Here is a 17,474-nt window from a genome sequence, read left to right as displayed (position 1 = left end):
GTAACAGGGAGAGAAGAAAGGTTTTTATACATGTATGGTTTCTCAAGAAATAATCTGCATTTCTTGTGACTGCAAATATTTCAGATGGCGCTGTGGTCATTTTTGTGATTGCTGCATATTTTCTGGGTTTGCAGAACACGTCTGTTGTTTATTAACTTCACTTAAGCCCCTCTTCCTCTCTCTCGTCCTCCCTCCCTCCCGTCTCTCTCAAACTGAAGTGTCCGTGTGGCGTTTCTGACTGGAGCAGTATGAAAGGAGAGCTACCCCTCAGCTGACTGCACCGGTGCGGCTGCAGAAACCCCCCGTCCCAGATCCCCTGAGGCGATGAGCTAACCCAGTGAACCCCCGGGCCTGCAGCCTGCGTGTGCTTTAACGGCTGCTGTCCTTCATCGTCCCCTCTTTCCCTCCCTCTCTCCCTCCCTCCCTCCGTCCGCTCCTCCGTTGCCTCGTTCCCCACGTCGAGCCGTTTCCTCCTGCCTTCAGATCAAAGCCTGAGAAGAGCCCTCAAACGGTCCAGACCGCACGCTCACTCCGGCTTTCCCTCCCTGTCGGTTTCGTCTCTCCAGTCAGAGGTCTTTTGTGTGCGCGGGGTCGCTCCTCGTTCAGTGTCTGCAGCCGTGTTTGTTGCTTTTAGGAACAGCCCCAGAGGCGACTTGTCAACGGGACCGCCGTTTGGTGAGTGCTCGCTGGCGACCGCTCTGTGACCGTGCGACCGTTCCTCTCGCGGGAAACCGCGGTCTGACCACGGGAAGTTCAGCCACGGTTCAGCTGCTCCCAGCCAGGCTGGAGGCCCGGGACTGAGGATTAGCCGAGCGGCCGTACGTCCGTTGGGCGGTGGGGGGGCCTGGCAGGTTGCAGCAGGGCGTCCGTCTTAATTGCCTGCGTTGACATTTTCGCATTCTTGAGATGCCTCTCGCGGATGTGACTCACGGCCTGCCTGCTGTACCCCGTTAGCGTTAGCGTTAGCATTAGCGTTAGCTAACCGCCGTTTGACCATGTAAACTGAGCTGTGGGAGTGATTGCCGTTCGCCTGTCGCACCTTCCTGTGTGGACAGAGTGCCCTGCCATACGAGCTCTGTATTGAGACTGAGGAGAAACAGAGGCTCTATTGTCTCCCCGGCCCAGGCAGTTTCCTCACTTTGAGCTCAACGCTCAGATGGCCAATTAGGGAGTTTAGCTTAGCCGTGGATCCACTTCAGGGCCGACTGCTATCGTCTGTCGACGCCACGCTGTTACCACCACGCTGTTACCACCACGATACTTTCCTGCTGCAGCTCGTTCTCCAGCAGTTTCAGGTCAACCGTCAAAAAACAAAACAAGAAATAATCCGAAAGGAAATACTGTCTTATAATTGGCGTGAAGTTTTACAAGACCGGCCTCGGCGAACGGGTCTGATGGTTTCCATCTGTTTTTCAGTTTCATGACACGGGGGGCGGGGGGGGGGTCGTTACCGTCTGATTTGTGGCGTGCGTTTCACCGAGGGGGGGCGGCGCTGACTGGACCAGGAATGTCAGATTTATGGAGCTGACCTGGGTCCCAGTTCCAGAACCTTCTCAGGGGGAGCTGCAGCGTAAACAACAAACAGCCCGAGGGCAGCCGCTTTGCACAGGGACGAGCGGCGGACGCAAATTCTGAGAATTCCTTCATTGTCTCTTCCCGCTCGACCCCCAGGAAAAGGAGACGATCCCCTGGAAATGGCGACAGGCTTGTTTTGGTCTGCACCGCCATAATCTGATCCAAATACTTACCGGCACCAGATGTGTGGAAACGGAGGGGAGGGACTTTTCGGGGTCAAAGGTCACAAATGTTTCCCCTGGAAACGGGAGAAGACGACTTCCTGCTTCCAGCCAGTCGGCCAGCATTTTGGTCGAGGCGAGTGTGTCCCGTCAAATCATTTACATTATCATTTACATTATTACATTAGTGGCATTTGGCAGACGCTCTTATCCAGAGCGACGTACAGTTGATTCGATTAAGCAGGAGACAAGCCTCCCCTGGAGCAATGCAGGGTTAAGGGCCTTACTCAAGGGCCCAGCGGCTGTGCGGATCTTATTGTGGCTACACCGGGATTAGAACCACCGACCTTGCGTGTCCCAGACAAGTACCTTAACCACTACGCTAGATTGAGCGTTGACATCACAAAGCGGACATTTTCACCGCGGGTCTGAGGAGGGATCGGTGGAATATTCCGGCTCCTCGGAAGCGGCTTTGTCTCCAGATTTGGGTCACGGATTTGAGCAGCCGCCGCCTCGGTGTGATTCCCGCTCGTCTTTTATCCCGTCTCGTTGTGCTGACCGGCGAAAATCGCGACAGCGCGAAGCGAGATAGAACATAATACTCGAATATAAAGGGAGAGAGGCTGGAGTATGGGGCTTGGGGTTTTGATTAAACGGAGGAGACGGCTGGCTGAAGACAGGTCGGAGAGAGCTCTTCTGGAGAGACGCGGTTTGTGTGTTTCACGGGCCGGGTCTGCAGGGAGGGGGAAGTGGTCCTGGGGGTGTGTGAATATGGGCCTGAGGTCAGGGGAACGGTGTGTGGAAGGAGACCTAGCTCTGCTGCCTGGCTCTACAGGGCAGTGCAGACTGCTCAGGGCTACTGGGCACGGGCCTTGCTGACCGCTAATCGCACAAGGGCGGACACACACACACACACCAGCTCTCATGCAAACACAATCACGCACAAATGCACTGTTACTCTCTCACGTATGTACTGTACACAATAAAAAACCCACACACACACTCTTAAGATCACACACATGCACACACGCTCTTTATCTCTCTCTCACACAGACACACACACTGAAATACAGACTCTTACACCACACACACACTCTAAGACCACACTCACACACACACACACACACACACACACACTCTTGTATCACACACACAGACACAGTGGCCTAGAACAGCGGTGTGGTGTAAAGTCTTAAGGAGCTGGACTTGTAACCCGAGGTCGGAAGTGCAACTCCCAGCTGCAGTTTAGCGATAAGGACATTCCACCTCTATGTAATAGATATAACAGCAACGACCCGATGTGCTCCAGTCCCTTTAGCGTTCATAAGTGTTCACTAAAAGGTTAATGTGTCTGGGTCTCCTATCTGTCATGATCCTTCCTCAGATGTGCTTTTTGCCCCCCGTGGGGATATTACTCGTTTGACGAGACGCGGCTGCCTGTTCGAGCGCGCGGCTTAGCATTAGTCTGCGGTAATGGGCTCCCGCACAGCCTAGCGTTAGCCCGCGGTAATGGGCTAGCGGCAGCTTAGCGTTAGCCCGCGGTAATGAGCTAGCGCACAGCTTAGCCTTAGGGCGCGGTAATGAGCTAGCGCACTGCTTAGCGTTAGCCCGCAGTAATGAGCTAGATCTCAGCGCCGCGTTAGCCTGCGGTAATGAGCTAGCGGATCAGTATTCCCCCTGGCCCAGCGCTCCGTCCCCGGCTCAGTGTGCGGGCGAGATAAGGCGAGCGTAATTGGCCGACTTCATTACGAGGCGAACAGGCCCCGTGTCCCCCGCGCTGAACGCGTCTGAGAGGGGCGCCCACGACGCTACGCGGCGGCTTTCCCACCCGCCGCCAAAAATACCATCCTGCTTAAGCTTGGGCTCCACGGAATATCGGCCAGAGTATTTTCCCCTTCATCCCTCGTCCCCCCGTTATCTGAACTTTCGAGGTGTTCCTCTCAGAAAGCACTGCCTGTGATGCTGTGCTAGGCTAAGCCCCAGCTCCCCGCATTGACATTTTGGAGCCGTTTCTCCCATAATCCCCTTCTTCCTTGCAGTGTTGCTCTAGAGAGTTTTTTTCTCTCTCTCTCCCAGAAGCCAAACTTCCTGCCGTGTCACATTACAGGCATTTCCCCCATAAACCCCTGCTCCCTGTGATGTCGCTCCAGAGATATTTCGCCGTAAGTCCCCGCGCCCTTTAATGTTATGGTGGAGGTGTTTATCCCAGAATCCCCTGCTTTAGTTTCTGCTGTGTTGCTCTCGAGGGTTTTCGCCCGCAAGCCTCAACTTCCTGCAGTGTCGGTTTGGAGGTATTTCTCCCATAAGTCCCTGTACCACAGGATATGGGTCTGGTGGTGTGTTTTCCTTATGGATCTCCTCCCTACTTTGCCTTTGGTTGGCCTTTCTTGAGGTTTTTGTATCTTTGGTCTGTGGAATTGTAGCCCTTAATGTTTTTAGAAGAGGACTTCAAAGCAACTGGGGATGTTGAGTAGCCCTAGTGTAAAATCCAGCTATGACCAGCTTGAAATTGCCAGCTCCCAGCTGTTTCAAAACTTAGCTTGAGCTGGACAAGCCGTGTTGAGTATAGAGCTGGTCTGAGCTGGTCAACCAGCTACCAGCTGTTTCAAAACATAGCTTGAGCTGGTCAAACCATGATGGGTATGGAGCTGGACTGAACCTAGCTTCAGCTGTTTTTTTTTCAGCTGGGAAGACTACAACCCCCAGTGAAACCAGGGTTGCCTGGTGTTTACCCAGTACAGTACATACAGTATATCCAACCAAGCACTTTTCCTGGGTTTCACATCCACACACGACAGGTTGTTATTCAATGTCTGTGCCCGTGCTTGTTTTACAAGGCTGAGCCATGCTCAGCTGTTGTTCAGTGGCTCCCCACGGTCTCTGATGTTGCATCCAATTTATTTATCTGGTTTGAGCCCATATTTCCCCCCCCTACAGTAGATTACCCAAGTGTTACTCCAGACATTGAAGATGATTGACAGAAGAACCGTGCACCTTTCTTTTGAGTTCGGCACCCCCCGACTAACACCCGCTGACCCCCTTTCTCCACTCCCCCTTGTGTTAACTCACGGACCATTCTAGATTTTCATTTGCAGGTGGTAGCTCTTGAGAGCCCATGCTTTTAATTGAGAAGAATGTTCTTCTCGTTCTCGGGAGTGGCTCACTCCCTCCTTGTTGCGTGTCGAGGAGTTTATGGGGCCGCTCACATGCCCTCAACGACACATTACCACAAAATAAATACTACACCAGCCAGACTTCTGCCGTCATAAAGTTTTTACACAGGAACAGTAACGGCAATACCCAGATCTTTTGTTTGACTTTATAAGAAGGCAACGGGCAGTGGGACTGTTTGGGTTCCGTGGGGCTTATGTCACGGCAGCCCGCGAAAAACCCCGAAAAAGTACCGCTCCACCAAGATGAGCTCAGGATCCGCCATTTTGGGCGCCATCGCTTTGAAGAAGGCTTCTGTTATGTCTGAGGGCAGACGAGTCCTGCGTTGTTCTTTCGGTCTAATCTGAAGAATATTTCCGCTCGGTCTCCTTTCACACCGTAGCAGCTTCCCTTTCAGATCGGAGGGAAGATTCGAAAGGCTACAGCCGAGAAGACAAAAGGACGGGGGGGGAAATCAGGGGAAATCTCACTCCTTTGTGGCCGAGTTTTCCTCACCGACGCGTCTGTCCTGCTGTCGCATGACGCGTTCTTTGATGAACGCGTGAAAAGATTTCAGACGCTTTGCGCCGAGCGAATTTTGTTATGTCTCAGCAGATTAGGCGAAACGCTTCTCGCCGCTGAGATGAAAACAGACGCGAAATGGTTGCAGGTGTTCACCAGGCCATGAACACCTGCAATAATTTTTAAGCACAAACTCAGCATGGTGAAGGTTTCTATTGCGTTTCATTTTGCGCTTACTTGATGTCTAATATTGAGGGTTCGTTTTTCAGGTGACATTAGATACATTTTAATGCTGTGTATAACATCAGAAATGAGCAAATATGTAATGCCACTGTTGTCTGATATAACGACAACATCAGTTGCCACAACAACCTCAACAGCCACAACAGCCGACCGTCATTACTAACCCGGGGCCCCGCAGCTCGCCCTCCGCTGGGGGGCCCCTGAGCGACCTCTGACCCCGTGTCAGGGTCCACCTCTTAGCCAGCGCTCCTCCTGTCCCACAAACCCCTCCAGAACTGCGGCCGGAATGAGAACTCGTCCAAGTCCACTGCGATTTCAAGCCTAACTATTATGCCCACAGAAAGCAATGGTGCATTCTCAAAATGTCTATGCAACACAGTCACATGGTCTCATGCTTACGCTGAGTTACCTCCTTAACACTCCTGTAGGTTTATTTAATTAGGTCACCGTCGAGTTGCAGCGGCTCCCTGACTCAGCCCCAGGACACAGCAGTCGAGATGACGTTATTACGTCACACTGCAGTCAGGAGTCCAGATTTCACACGTCTCGCAGGGGGCTTTCAGACTGCTCCTTTGCACTTTAAAGCTACCGTTTTTTTGACGACCGCTGATTTAATAAAAACGATAATACAGAAACGCAAAAGGTACACTTGCGTCACACCAGAGCGATCTGCGCTTTCTCTGAATTAATTAAGGTGGTATTATTTTCACTGCTGTTATTTTAACGAAACGACCAATCCGGTAAGTGGTTGTAAATTCACCTCTTAAATTCATACTTTGATAGGGAGGCCCTTGCACAATTTTATTAGTCACATTCCATAAATTTGAATAATAAGCCTTCTGCAGTGCTGCCATTTTTCAGTTATTTTCAGACATGCTTTAGTGACAGGGCGCTCATTTCTGCTCATAGACCCGTATTTCATTAATTATGGCTCCTGTCAGTGTGATTGTGATGAAATATGCTGCCCTTTACAGAATCAGACAGAGTTTGTCTGGATCTGACTTCTACAAGGCAACACTGTGGGGTCAAAATGTTCAAAAGCAGTTCAGTCTGTGTTTACAAGGTTGTTTTTTTAACCCTTTGAAGAGGAGGTTTTTGGAATATTCTAGAACTGTCAGTGTTCTAGAACTCCACTTTGTTCAGTCACCAGTAGTGATTGTGACATCAACATTAGAATGTTCAGTTCAGAACATTCTGATCACATTTTGAGTTTCACAAGTGCTGAATGTATTTGTTGAATGGAGATTCTCCCAGAAAAACCCGTTTTAGTCCAGGATTAACTTTAATCTGTGTCTGTAAAACAGGCCGTAAAGGTTCCTTTTCATCTCATGAGGCTTTTCAGGCAGCGCAATGTGCTTGGCTCGGTGAACTTTGTTTAATTTAATGACTTTGTTATGGCTGGGAGATCAATCCAACGGTATGGCCGGGTGTTAAAAGGAGAGTATGTGTCAACAACAACCCCGACCCAGAACAGGGACACAGCGCAATAAATCCTTCCTTATGAAATGTTTGGGAACTGGCCAGTACGGAGGCTGTGTTAGTTCTCTTGATAACAACACGACTGCTTGTTGTAAAAGTCTCTCCTGCTCTACATCTGCAGGATTTATTTAGTGGCCTTGCAGCTCTTTATGACTCCACTCTGTACTGAGATAACGTGCACAAAGGCTCAGCCATCAAAAATCAAGCACAGCCAGTGATTCACCTGCTCAGGCGGCACTGAGTGGATGTTTCTCATTACTCCAGGCACCAGGGGGTAATATGCACTGCACGTCCCACCAATAACGCCGTTTAGCGCCCTGTAAAGGTGGCTAAAGGCTTTTGTTTTGCGCTTACTTGATGTTTAGCACACAGCAGTAAAGCTCCTCTGTGAAAAAGTATGCTGAACTCATATCGTAACTATTAATAACTATTTCATATTCAGACGACCTGAAGTGTAATTACGGTTTGTAGAATTATGCAAGTATTCTGAGTATAGTTCTTTCTGGCATAGGCTTGTGCTTCCTGGCCACCAAGGGCACTATAAGAGTTCCACATGAGAAAATAGTATGCTGAAGTAAACCTGAAGTATACTATTTTATACTTTTTCACATAGGCTGGCTAAAGGCTGTTCCTTGCACTTGCTGACTGTTTAGTGTTCTCTGAGGCTAACGGCTAAAGGCTGTTCCTTGCACTTACTGGCTGTTTAGCATACTCTGAGGCTCAAGGCCTGTCTTGCACTCACTGGCTGTTTTGCATACTCTGGGGCTGACGGCTAAAGGCAGTTGCTTGCAGTCACTGGCAGTTTAGCGAACTCTGAGGCTAACAGCTCAAGGCCTGTCTTGCACTCACTGGCTGTTTAGCATACTCTGGGGCTGATGGCTAAAGGCCTGTCTTGCACTCACTGGCTGTTTAGCATACTCTGAGGCTGACGGCTAAAGGCCTGTCTTGGCCTGTGGAGGCTGACAGTGACAGGCTGTAATCGGTAGGCTTCATGAACTCTGAATGCGCGATCGGTGATTTAGCGACCGGCCGGGGAGACGTTTTGATTTTGAGGAGTCAGCGCTTTTACTGCAGGCCTCACGGACCTGCTCCCGCTCCCTGCAGGAGGAAGTTATTAATCTCAGCTCCGGTGTGAAGACCAGGGAAGAGGGCCTCTGTGTGTGTGTGTGTGTGTGTGTGTGTGTGTGTGTGTGTGTGTGTGTGTGTGAGTGCGCTCTGTGCTCTGGAGGTTCTCTTCCCGGACAGCTGACTGACTGAAATTGTTCCCTCCAGAATGTATGTAAATGACCCATTCTTCCCTTAACCAGGGCTGCCCAACCCTGTTCCTGGAGATCTACCGTCCTGTAGGTTTTCACTCCAACCCTAACAAAGCACGCCTCATTCAACAGCTAGAGCAGGGCTGCCCAACCCTGTTCCTGGAGATCTACCAGCCTTATTGGGCTGAGCCACCAAGCATGTTTGTGGGGGGCGGCGGGGAGGGGGGTTGGTATTGAGGTGTGCTGACGTATTATGTGGGCTGGTCTCCGATAATCATTTCTGGCTCCAGCACCTATACCGCTGTGGCCCAACTGTAGCCGACTGCTGCTCCTTTGCTCTTGTCCTGAGAGCCAGTCTCCCTCTGCAGGTGAGAGGGAGGTACTGCACCTCAGTGCGGCTCTGCTGAAGTACTGAAGGTATCTATGAGCAGCGCTGTAGCCCGTTCAACAGAGAAGAGGTTCCAGTATATCTGTGATTGAGAGGAAGTTACAAGAGCAGCCTAGCGAGAACCTCAGCTTGCATTTCCCAGTCCTGAGTACGGACTTTAGCACGATGGTGCCAAAATTTTGTGTCAAGAACAAACGCTGGAAGTGTTATTTGTAGTTTGAGTTTATCGAGGTGTCCCTCATTTTATGTTCTTTGTGTGGATTTCTACGTTTACATTTGAATTGTTTAGTGATTACTCGGTCATCAGATTCTTCTTGTTGCTCTCTAGTGGATTCAGAGGCTGTGTAGGAGCGCAGCTAACGCAAAATGTCCGCATAACCTTGCTGGACTGTTTTGTCAGTGTTATATCATTGGCACAACATGGCAGTAACGTTGTGAGAACGTTTTGTGTTCGCCGGGAAGTTGCGGAGATGAGAAGCTGGACTCACAAAGCTGGCAGTTCACTGTGCCCCAGGATAGAGGGGTTTTGCAGGGGGTCAGAGATTAAATTGCTGCGCCTGCATAAGAGAGAACTCTGTGAGTCTCTGCACCAAAATGGAGTATACTGCCATACACAGTACTGTAAATATACAGTGGCCTATTTTGAAAATATGATGACAAAAACATTTCACAGTGGTTTATTTAAAAATATGTACATTGCCATGTACATATGCTGGCAGCAATAATTAGTATGTTTGCACACAAATTGTGAAGTGTTCCAATAATGTAATATTTTGCCTCAATATATTTTTAGCTGATAAAAATGATTTTATTTCTAATCTCTGGTGAGAAATACATCAGAAAAGCCTGGATATGAAAGAGAATATTTTGCACAAATGTACAAATAGACAATAGAATATGAAAGTATTTCTGTTCCTCTCTGGAGAGGTGTGTCTATGTTTTCTTGTGAGGCAGCTGGTTAATCTCAGGCTTGCAGTAGAGGTATGAGCCGAGAGACTTGTTATTGTTGGACTCTAGATATGTGTGGAAGGATATTAATAATCCTGAGTGTATCATTATTCATTGCGTTGGTGTTAATGTGCTGTGTTCCCCTGTTTGTGTTTTATTCACAGACGCTGTACCAGTCTGAGCCGGACCACAAGCGGGGCCCTCGGATGTCCCAGGTCAGTGAGATCTGTCTGATTTCACCCGCGGGCAGTCACAATCACGCATAATCTCCCTGATTTCACCCACGGTCAGTCACAATCGTGCCCAATCTCCCTGATTTAATCTGCAGTCGGTCATTATCATGCACAATCTCCCTGATTTCACCCGCTGTCAGTCACAATCACACATAAACTCCCTGATTTCACCCACGGTCAGTCGCAATCGTGCACAGTCTCCCTGATTTCACAATCATGCAGAATTTTCCTGATTTTAACTGCAGTCAGTCAGAATCACGCACAATCTCCCTGATTTCACCCACAGTCAGTCACAACCATGCACAGTCTTCCTGATTTCATCTACAGTCAGTCATAATCACAGACAATCTCCCTGATTTCACCTGCAGTCAGTCACAATCACACACAGTCTCCCTGATTTTAATTGCAGTCAGTCATAAGCACACAATTCTCCTGATTTTAACTGCAGTCAGTTAAACTCACAGGCAGTACACCTGATTTGAATTGCAGCCAGTCAAAATCTCACACATCCCTCCTGGTTCTACCTACCGACAGTAAATCACACACAACTTGGCTAATTTTAGCTGTGACATCAGTCGCATAGCTCAGACTCAAGTCTCTAAGCCACAGTGAGCGCCTTCGCCAATTCAGCCACTGGAGAGATCATTGGCAGTCATTTAAAATGCTTGCCTTTGTTCTGTGCATGAGCCACGCCCAGAAGACTGCACACGCGGCACCAAAGAATCAATTATTTGCATAGGTCTGCCACTTGTGTTTTAATGGCAGTGTACTGTGCATTTTAATGCTCACCCCCTTTGATGAGTTGGCTTTTTTGGAATGTTTTTTTCAGTGTTCTGTTGCCAGTAGCGATTGTGATTGTGACGTCAGCAGTAGAATGTGCCGTTATATACCACATATAACTGGTCGGCGCCTTGCACGGCAGCCAATCGCCGTTGGTGTGCGTGCACGTTAGTTGGTGAATGAAAAAGGCATCAATTGTCCAGCGCTTTGGATAAAGGTGCTATAAAAATGCAGATATTTACCAGTTGCCATTATATCATGACCTCACACCTCATAGCGTTAAAGGGTGCTGTGGACAGCATGCTGCGAATGCCACAGCAGGTAGGATTGATTGATCGATGGCCTGCCTCAGCCTGACGAGCTGTCACACACCGCTGCGTTTCTCTGTGGTCGGCATCTGGGCCCTGTCAGCCCAATCTTGTAAATGTCTTTTCACAGGCCCTTCGGAATGTACAGCCCGTCTTGGGAATTGAGTTGATGGGTTTTTTTTTTTTTTTGGTTTTTCTTTTTTTACCACAGTTATGTTATTGAGAGATAAATACTGTACTCGCAAGGAAGGGAAGACTCCCGTCGCCTTGGTTTAAATCCCAACCGACTTTCTGCGATTGCTCTCCGTTCAGTATTTTTCGCTTCGGAAATATGCCACCATGCACACGTTAGCGGGGTCGTTAGCCAAGCCACAGCGTTTCGGTAAAGATGGCGGAACCCCCTTCGAGTTGTAACCCTGAAGGGAAATGGTTGGCGAAGATGTTTATCTAAACTGGGAAATGTTGTTTTTGAACACAGACAGGCCTATGGAGGTTACTTGAGACAGACGCCTCCTCTGAACTACATTCCCTGTGTGAATAAGAGAGAGGGCTGCTGGGGGCGATGACATCCAGGAATGAGCAGGAATTTTCTCTCTTTACATTTAGTAGACGCTGATATCCAGACCTCCTAATTGCAGTGCCATCATGGAAGTGGAGCTCACAAACAGAGTCATCATACCACGGCTAATGTACAACTGTTAGGACATGAAGCTACAATATCATTTTTTAATTAGCCAGTGACAGGGCGGCCGGATGGTAGGATGGTGGTCAGGCATGGGCTCTGAGTCCTGTGTTAATTAAGAGGCTAGCAGCTGCCTTTTGCATCGGCTGAAGATAGCCAGAACTTTCTGCATTTAGACTGGAGATGGAGGCATTACAGTAGTCCAACCTTGACCACAAAAAAGTTAAAAATATTTCATCATGATATTGTGTCTTGGCTGAAAATGATAATTGTTACATTTGAAGTTCAGCTCTGTATCGAAAAAGAGTGTAGATCTTGAAGGCCCAGATTGATATAAATATAAAACTCAACCGGCTCTAAAATTGATCCTTGCGGGACTCCACCGAAAAAGATGAAAGGGGGCGAGGCGCTTTGAACAGTGGGAAATAAGCCACGCGAACGCGTGCGAGTCAGACCGACACGTCTCGTTTTGATTCAATGTGAAAGATAAAAGGACAAAGATAAAAGGCTCTAAGATGCGTTGCTCAGTGGCGTGATTACTGTACCTTGCGGTTTGGGCGCGTCGAGACCCACGGCGGCCAAAAACGTCTTCTAAGGAGGCGCAGGACAGTCTGGCGTCAGCGGAGAGGAGCGAAGATAGATGTACCCCGGTGGAAAAACCAGCGATGGCCAGCGTGAATTCACCGGCTGCTTTCGGCAGGGTGTTCATCCACTCGCACGTCCTGTCTGTCTGGGCTCGCTCCTCAGACGCACGGCATCGTGGGTAATGAAGGAAGTGCGATCAGTGATAAAAACTGGGCAGCGCAGACGGGGCCAATCGCTGTTGGCCGGGCGAGCGGTAAGTGCTCGCTGGCCTGACTCATAACGTTACGCTGCGATGAGCCTCACCAGGCTGACGCTCCGACGCGAGATAAGCCCACCGAACTTCCGGCATGTTCTCTGCCATTAAATCAGGGGCTATTTCTGTCAAATCGTGATCTTGTGGAGACAGAGCTCCGTCTGTAGCATCCTTGTTCAAAGAGCTTTTGGGGCTGAGCCTCACGGAAACCGATGCTTATTTTACAGTCTCTAAACTCATCGACCCTGAGGGACACCAGTCCAGTGACTCAGTGTCAGATATTTGTCCCTCCTGTCAAAGAGTTGAGCCTAAGAGAGGATACTGTTGTTTTTCTCCCGTGAGAACAATGTGGACAGATGTGTATTTATTGGTATCAACAATTTCAGTTACAGTTTAAAAAAACTCAAGGCCCCAACATCTGCACGGATGTTATTGTGGCTACACTGAGAGGCTTGAACCACCAACCTTCCGGGTCCCAGTCATGCTCCTTATAGTAATACATGTAGACGTGTCCTAAATTAATCATTCACCATCATGCACATAACAAAAAAATGAAGTCCCAGGGTTGTTAATATGGGGTATTTATTGTGTGTGTGGCTTGCATACTGATTTCTTGACAGAAACCATCCTTCCCCAGTCATTGGGATTGTCAGATGTAGAGCGATTAACAGCTTGTTCCGACTCGGGGGGGTTTCGGTCGCGGTTGGAAGGAGAACGGGCTCCTCCGGGACCCAGTTTGAGGAGCGGCGCTGTGGCAAACGGAGCGGATGATTGGACGGGAGGAGCAGCCCTGGGGCAATGGCAGATGGGTAGTGTAGTAGGAGACAGGCTTCGACTGAGCGCGTGCAGCATGAGCTCATAACTCCCCTCCCCTCTGCCCCCCCTTACACACACACACTTTCTCATTACTCCTGGTCGACAAGGTCAAAGGTCATGCATTTATAAGGGGATTTTAACATAGGCACACTGTGCTCACACATGCCGCAGGTGACCTTTGACCCGCACAGGAAGGAGTCGTTTCCAGGTCACAGGGCACATCTGTGGCAGCTGGGTGCCCACGCATTCCTGCTCTGTTAGTGTACAGTTCCAGTCTGTGTGCGTTTCTGCGGTCAGCATACCATGCAGTTCCATGGCTTATTTTTTTTTTTATTCAAATTGCTCTTTTAAGCTCTCTGTCAGAGTTCAGTAGGAGCAGGCTTAGAGACACGCGCACATGCATACACAAACGCACACACATATAATTTGCATTATTACACACACTGAGACAGACACAACCACAAACATAGACACACGTACAGTGTATACACAGATACACAAACACACACACACAGTACATGACACTCACACAGATACACACACACACACACACACACATAATTTACAGAAGTACACACAGTAACACAGACCCAACCACATACACGCACACATGAATACACAAGTATACATTCACGACCCCATACACAGACGCACACATTCGCACACATTCTCTCTCTCTTACACACACGCACACACACACACACACACACACACACAGATACACAAAGCAAACAGACACAACCTCAGGGACAGATTACATCACTCTCTCTCACACGCTTAGTGTGCAGTCTCTGGCTCCAAACTGCACAACATGGCAGCGCCATTAGACTTCCCGGGCTTCAAAGAGCTTTTCACGAGTCAGTGGGTGACCTGACGGGCACTTCCTCCAGTCTCTGGTGCACACAGACGCCCTCTCTCCCTGCACAGTCCCTGGGCCCCAGCGTGACGGTGGACGTGGGCGTGATGGACGAGGCCCACGGCCTGATCAGCACCCTGCTGTCAGACCCGTCCCTCTCCCCGAACACCTGCACCTCCCTGCGGGCCGTCAGCAACCTGCTGAGCGCCCAGCTCTCCCCCCCGGCCCCGGCCCCGGCCCGGCCCCGCGGCAACACCATCGCCACCTGCATCGACGCCTGCTCCGACTCCGACGACGGCAACGGCCTGGACCGCGGAGAGAGGCTGGCCATCGCCAAGGTGACCGCCCCTGTGCACCGTGGGAAATGGAGTTCCCCTCACGCTACTTTGTGCTGTGTTGTCGCCAGATTTCACACTGTGTGTGTGTGTGGTTGCGTGTAACGCCTGTGTGTATTTGTGTGTGTGTGTGTGTGTGTGTGTGCTTGCGTGTAACGCCTGTGTGTATGTGTGTGTGTGTGGTTGCGTGTAACACCTGTGTGTATGTGTGTGTGTGTGTGTGTGTGTGTGTGTGTGGTTGCGTGTAACGCCTGTGTGTTTTTGTGTGTGTGTGTGTGTGTGTGGTTGCGTGTAACGCCTGTGTGTATGTGTGTGTGTGTGGTTGCGTGTAACGCCTGTGTGTATGTGTGTGTGTGTGGTTGCATGTAACGCCTGTGTGTGTGCGTGTGTGTGTGTGTGTGTGGTTGCGTGTAACGCCTGTGTGTGTGTGTGTGTGTGTGTGTGGTTACGTGTAACGCCTGTGTGTGTGTGTGTGTGTGTGTGTGGTTGCGTGTAACGCCTGTGTGTGTGTGTGTGTGTGGTTGCGTGTAACGCCTGTGTGTGTGTGTGTGTGTGTGTGTGTGTGGTTGCGTGTAACGCCTGTGTGTGTGTGTGTGTGTGTGTGTGTGTGTGTGTGGTTGCGTGTAACGCCTGTGTGTGTGTGTGTGTGTGTGAACAGCGTCTCAGGCGGAGCCTCCCTCCAGGACTCCTGCACAAGGTCTCCTCCTCCTGGACCACCACCACCTCCGCCACAGGCCTCCCAGCCCTGGAGCCTGGACCGGTGCGCAGAGACAGGACCTCCAGCATCAAACTGGCCCACGAGTGCTCCACCTGCAGGTACCCCTGCACCGCTCTCTCTCTCTCCCTCTCTCTCCCCCTCTCCCTCCCTCTCTCTCCCTCGCTCTCTCTCTCCCTCTCCCTGTCCTGAGCCCTCTCCCTCTTCTGCTCCCTCTCTCTTTCCCCCACTCTCTCTCATCCTCCCTCTCCCTCCCTCTCTCTTTCTCTCTCTCTCTCTCTCTCTCTCTCCTGCTCCCTTGCCCTCTCTCTCACTCATTGGTCATGAAGTTATCGTGTTTGTATAATTGTTGTGTCAGTCATCTTGTGTTTCCAAATCTGTTGTGTCTGTCATTATGTGTTTCTAAATCTGTTGTGTCAGTCATCTTATGTTTGCAGATCTGTTGTGTCTGTCATTATGTGTTTCTAAATCTGTTGTGTCAGTCATCTTGTGTTTGCAAATCTGTTGTGTCTGTCATTATGTGTTTGTAAATCTGTTGTGTCTGTCATTATGTGTTTGTAAATCTGTTGTGTCAGTCATTATGTGTTTGTAAATCTGTTGTGTCAGTCATTATGTGTTTGTAAATCTGTTGTGTCTGTCATTATGTGTTTCTAAATCTGTTGTGTCAGTCATCTTATGTTTGCAGATCTGTTGTGTCTGTCATTATGTGTTTCTAAATCTGTTGTGTCAGTCATCTTGTGTTTGCAAATCTGTTGTGTCTGTCATTATGTGTTTGTAAATCTGTTGTGTCTGTCATTATGTGTTTGTAAATCTGTTGTGTCAGTCATTATGTGTTTGTAAATCTGTTGTGTCAGTCATTATGTGTTTGTAAATCTGTTGTGTCAGTCATTATGTGTTTGTAAATCTGTTGTGTCAGTCATAATTTGTCTGTAAACCTGCAGCGTGCAGCTTGTTTTCGGGGGTTAAGGGCTGCTGAACGCGTTGTTACCGCTCTCTGCGTGTGTGCGGTCTGCAGCTCCGAGGGGAACCGTTGAGCGCTTAACTGCTAAACCTGGCAGGTCTCCAGCCCCATAGCTCTGACCCTCAGCCCGCCCAAAGACACACTAGCGCAGAGAGAGACGCGCTAGCGCAGAGAGACACGCTAGCACAGAGAGACAGGCTAGCGCAGAGAGAGACGCGCTAGCGCAGAGAGACACACGCTAGCACAGAGAGAGACACGCTAGGGCAGAGATACACGCTAGTGCAGAGGGACACGCTAGCACAGAGAGAGACACGCCCGCGCAGAGAGACACGCTAGCGCAGAGAGAGACACGCTAGCACAGAGAGACACGCTAGTGCAGAGAGAGACACGCCCGCGCAGAGAGACACGCTAGCGCAGAGAGAGACGCTAGCACAGAGAGACACGCTAGCGCAGAGAGAGACACGCCCGCGCAGAGAGACACGCTAGGGCAGAGAGAGACACGCTAGCACAGAGAGAGACACGCTAGGGCAGAGAGAGACACGCCCGCACAGAGAGACACGCTAGCACAGAGAGACACGCTAGCACAGAGAGACACGCTAGCGCACAGAGAGACAGGCTAGCGCAGAGAGAGACACGCCCGCGCAGAGAGACACGCTAGCGCACAGAGAGAGACACGCTAGCGCAGAGAGACAGTGCTGCAGCGAGCCGAACCTCACGGGACCGCGGGGGGGAAACGGGGGCAGGGCTGCGGAGATCTGGAGATCTGGAGAACGCGGCGGAACAGAAAAAAGCGCCCTCGGTTCCGGGAGGAGATGCTGCCTGCCTTTCAGCCATCTTGTTTAAACATGCGGGCTGTCGATCACTCCAGTGTATAGGAGGATGGACTAGAACAAGGGAGAATTGCCTCTTTTCTTTTTCTGAAGTGACATTACGGACTCTTTGAGAGAGGAGAGGTGACCTTCTCTGTTCCGAGCGTGTGGCTTGCTTTTGCCTCTCGAGGGGACGTTTGGAGGAGGAGCCGAGTGATGTCATCAACAGTGTTATTCCAGCCTATCGTACCGCAGCCCAGACTGCAGTCTGCCCACAATGCACTTCTGAACAAGAAGCCTTACGCAAGGTGTCTTTGCTGAGGCGTCATTTCAGCAGGGATTTGGGCACGGCCGTGTGAATGAATTCAGCGAGCCAGTCTCTCTGCCCAGAGAATAGCAGTGTTGGCAGATGTACAGTG

General features: G+C 50.0%; 1 protein-coding gene across 1 annotated transcript in view; it reads left to right on the top strand.

The window, feature by feature from the left end:
• Nucleotides 1–17,474, top strand: part of LOC133119347 (cGMP-inhibited 3',5'-cyclic phosphodiesterase 3A-like) — a 54,757-nt gene that overhangs the window by 21,294 nt on the left and 15,989 nt on the right. The window contains exons 2-4 of the mRNA XM_061229883.1: nt 9,887–9,937; nt 14,307–14,573; nt 15,229–15,386. Of these exons, the coding sequence (XP_061085867.1) occupies nt 9,887–9,937; nt 14,307–14,573; nt 15,229–15,386 (476 nt within the window). The remainder of the gene's footprint in view (nt 1–9,886; nt 9,938–14,306; nt 14,574–15,228; nt 15,387–17,474) is intronic.

This window comes from Conger conger, chromosome 19 (assembly GCF_963514075.1).
Source record: "Conger conger chromosome 19, fConCon1.1, whole genome shotgun sequence".
NCBI classification, from domain to species: domain Eukaryota; kingdom Metazoa; phylum Chordata; class Actinopteri; order Anguilliformes; family Congridae; genus Conger; species Conger conger.
The sequence above is the reverse complement of the archived record's forward strand: the minus strand, read 5'-3'. Positions and strand labels throughout refer to the sequence as shown.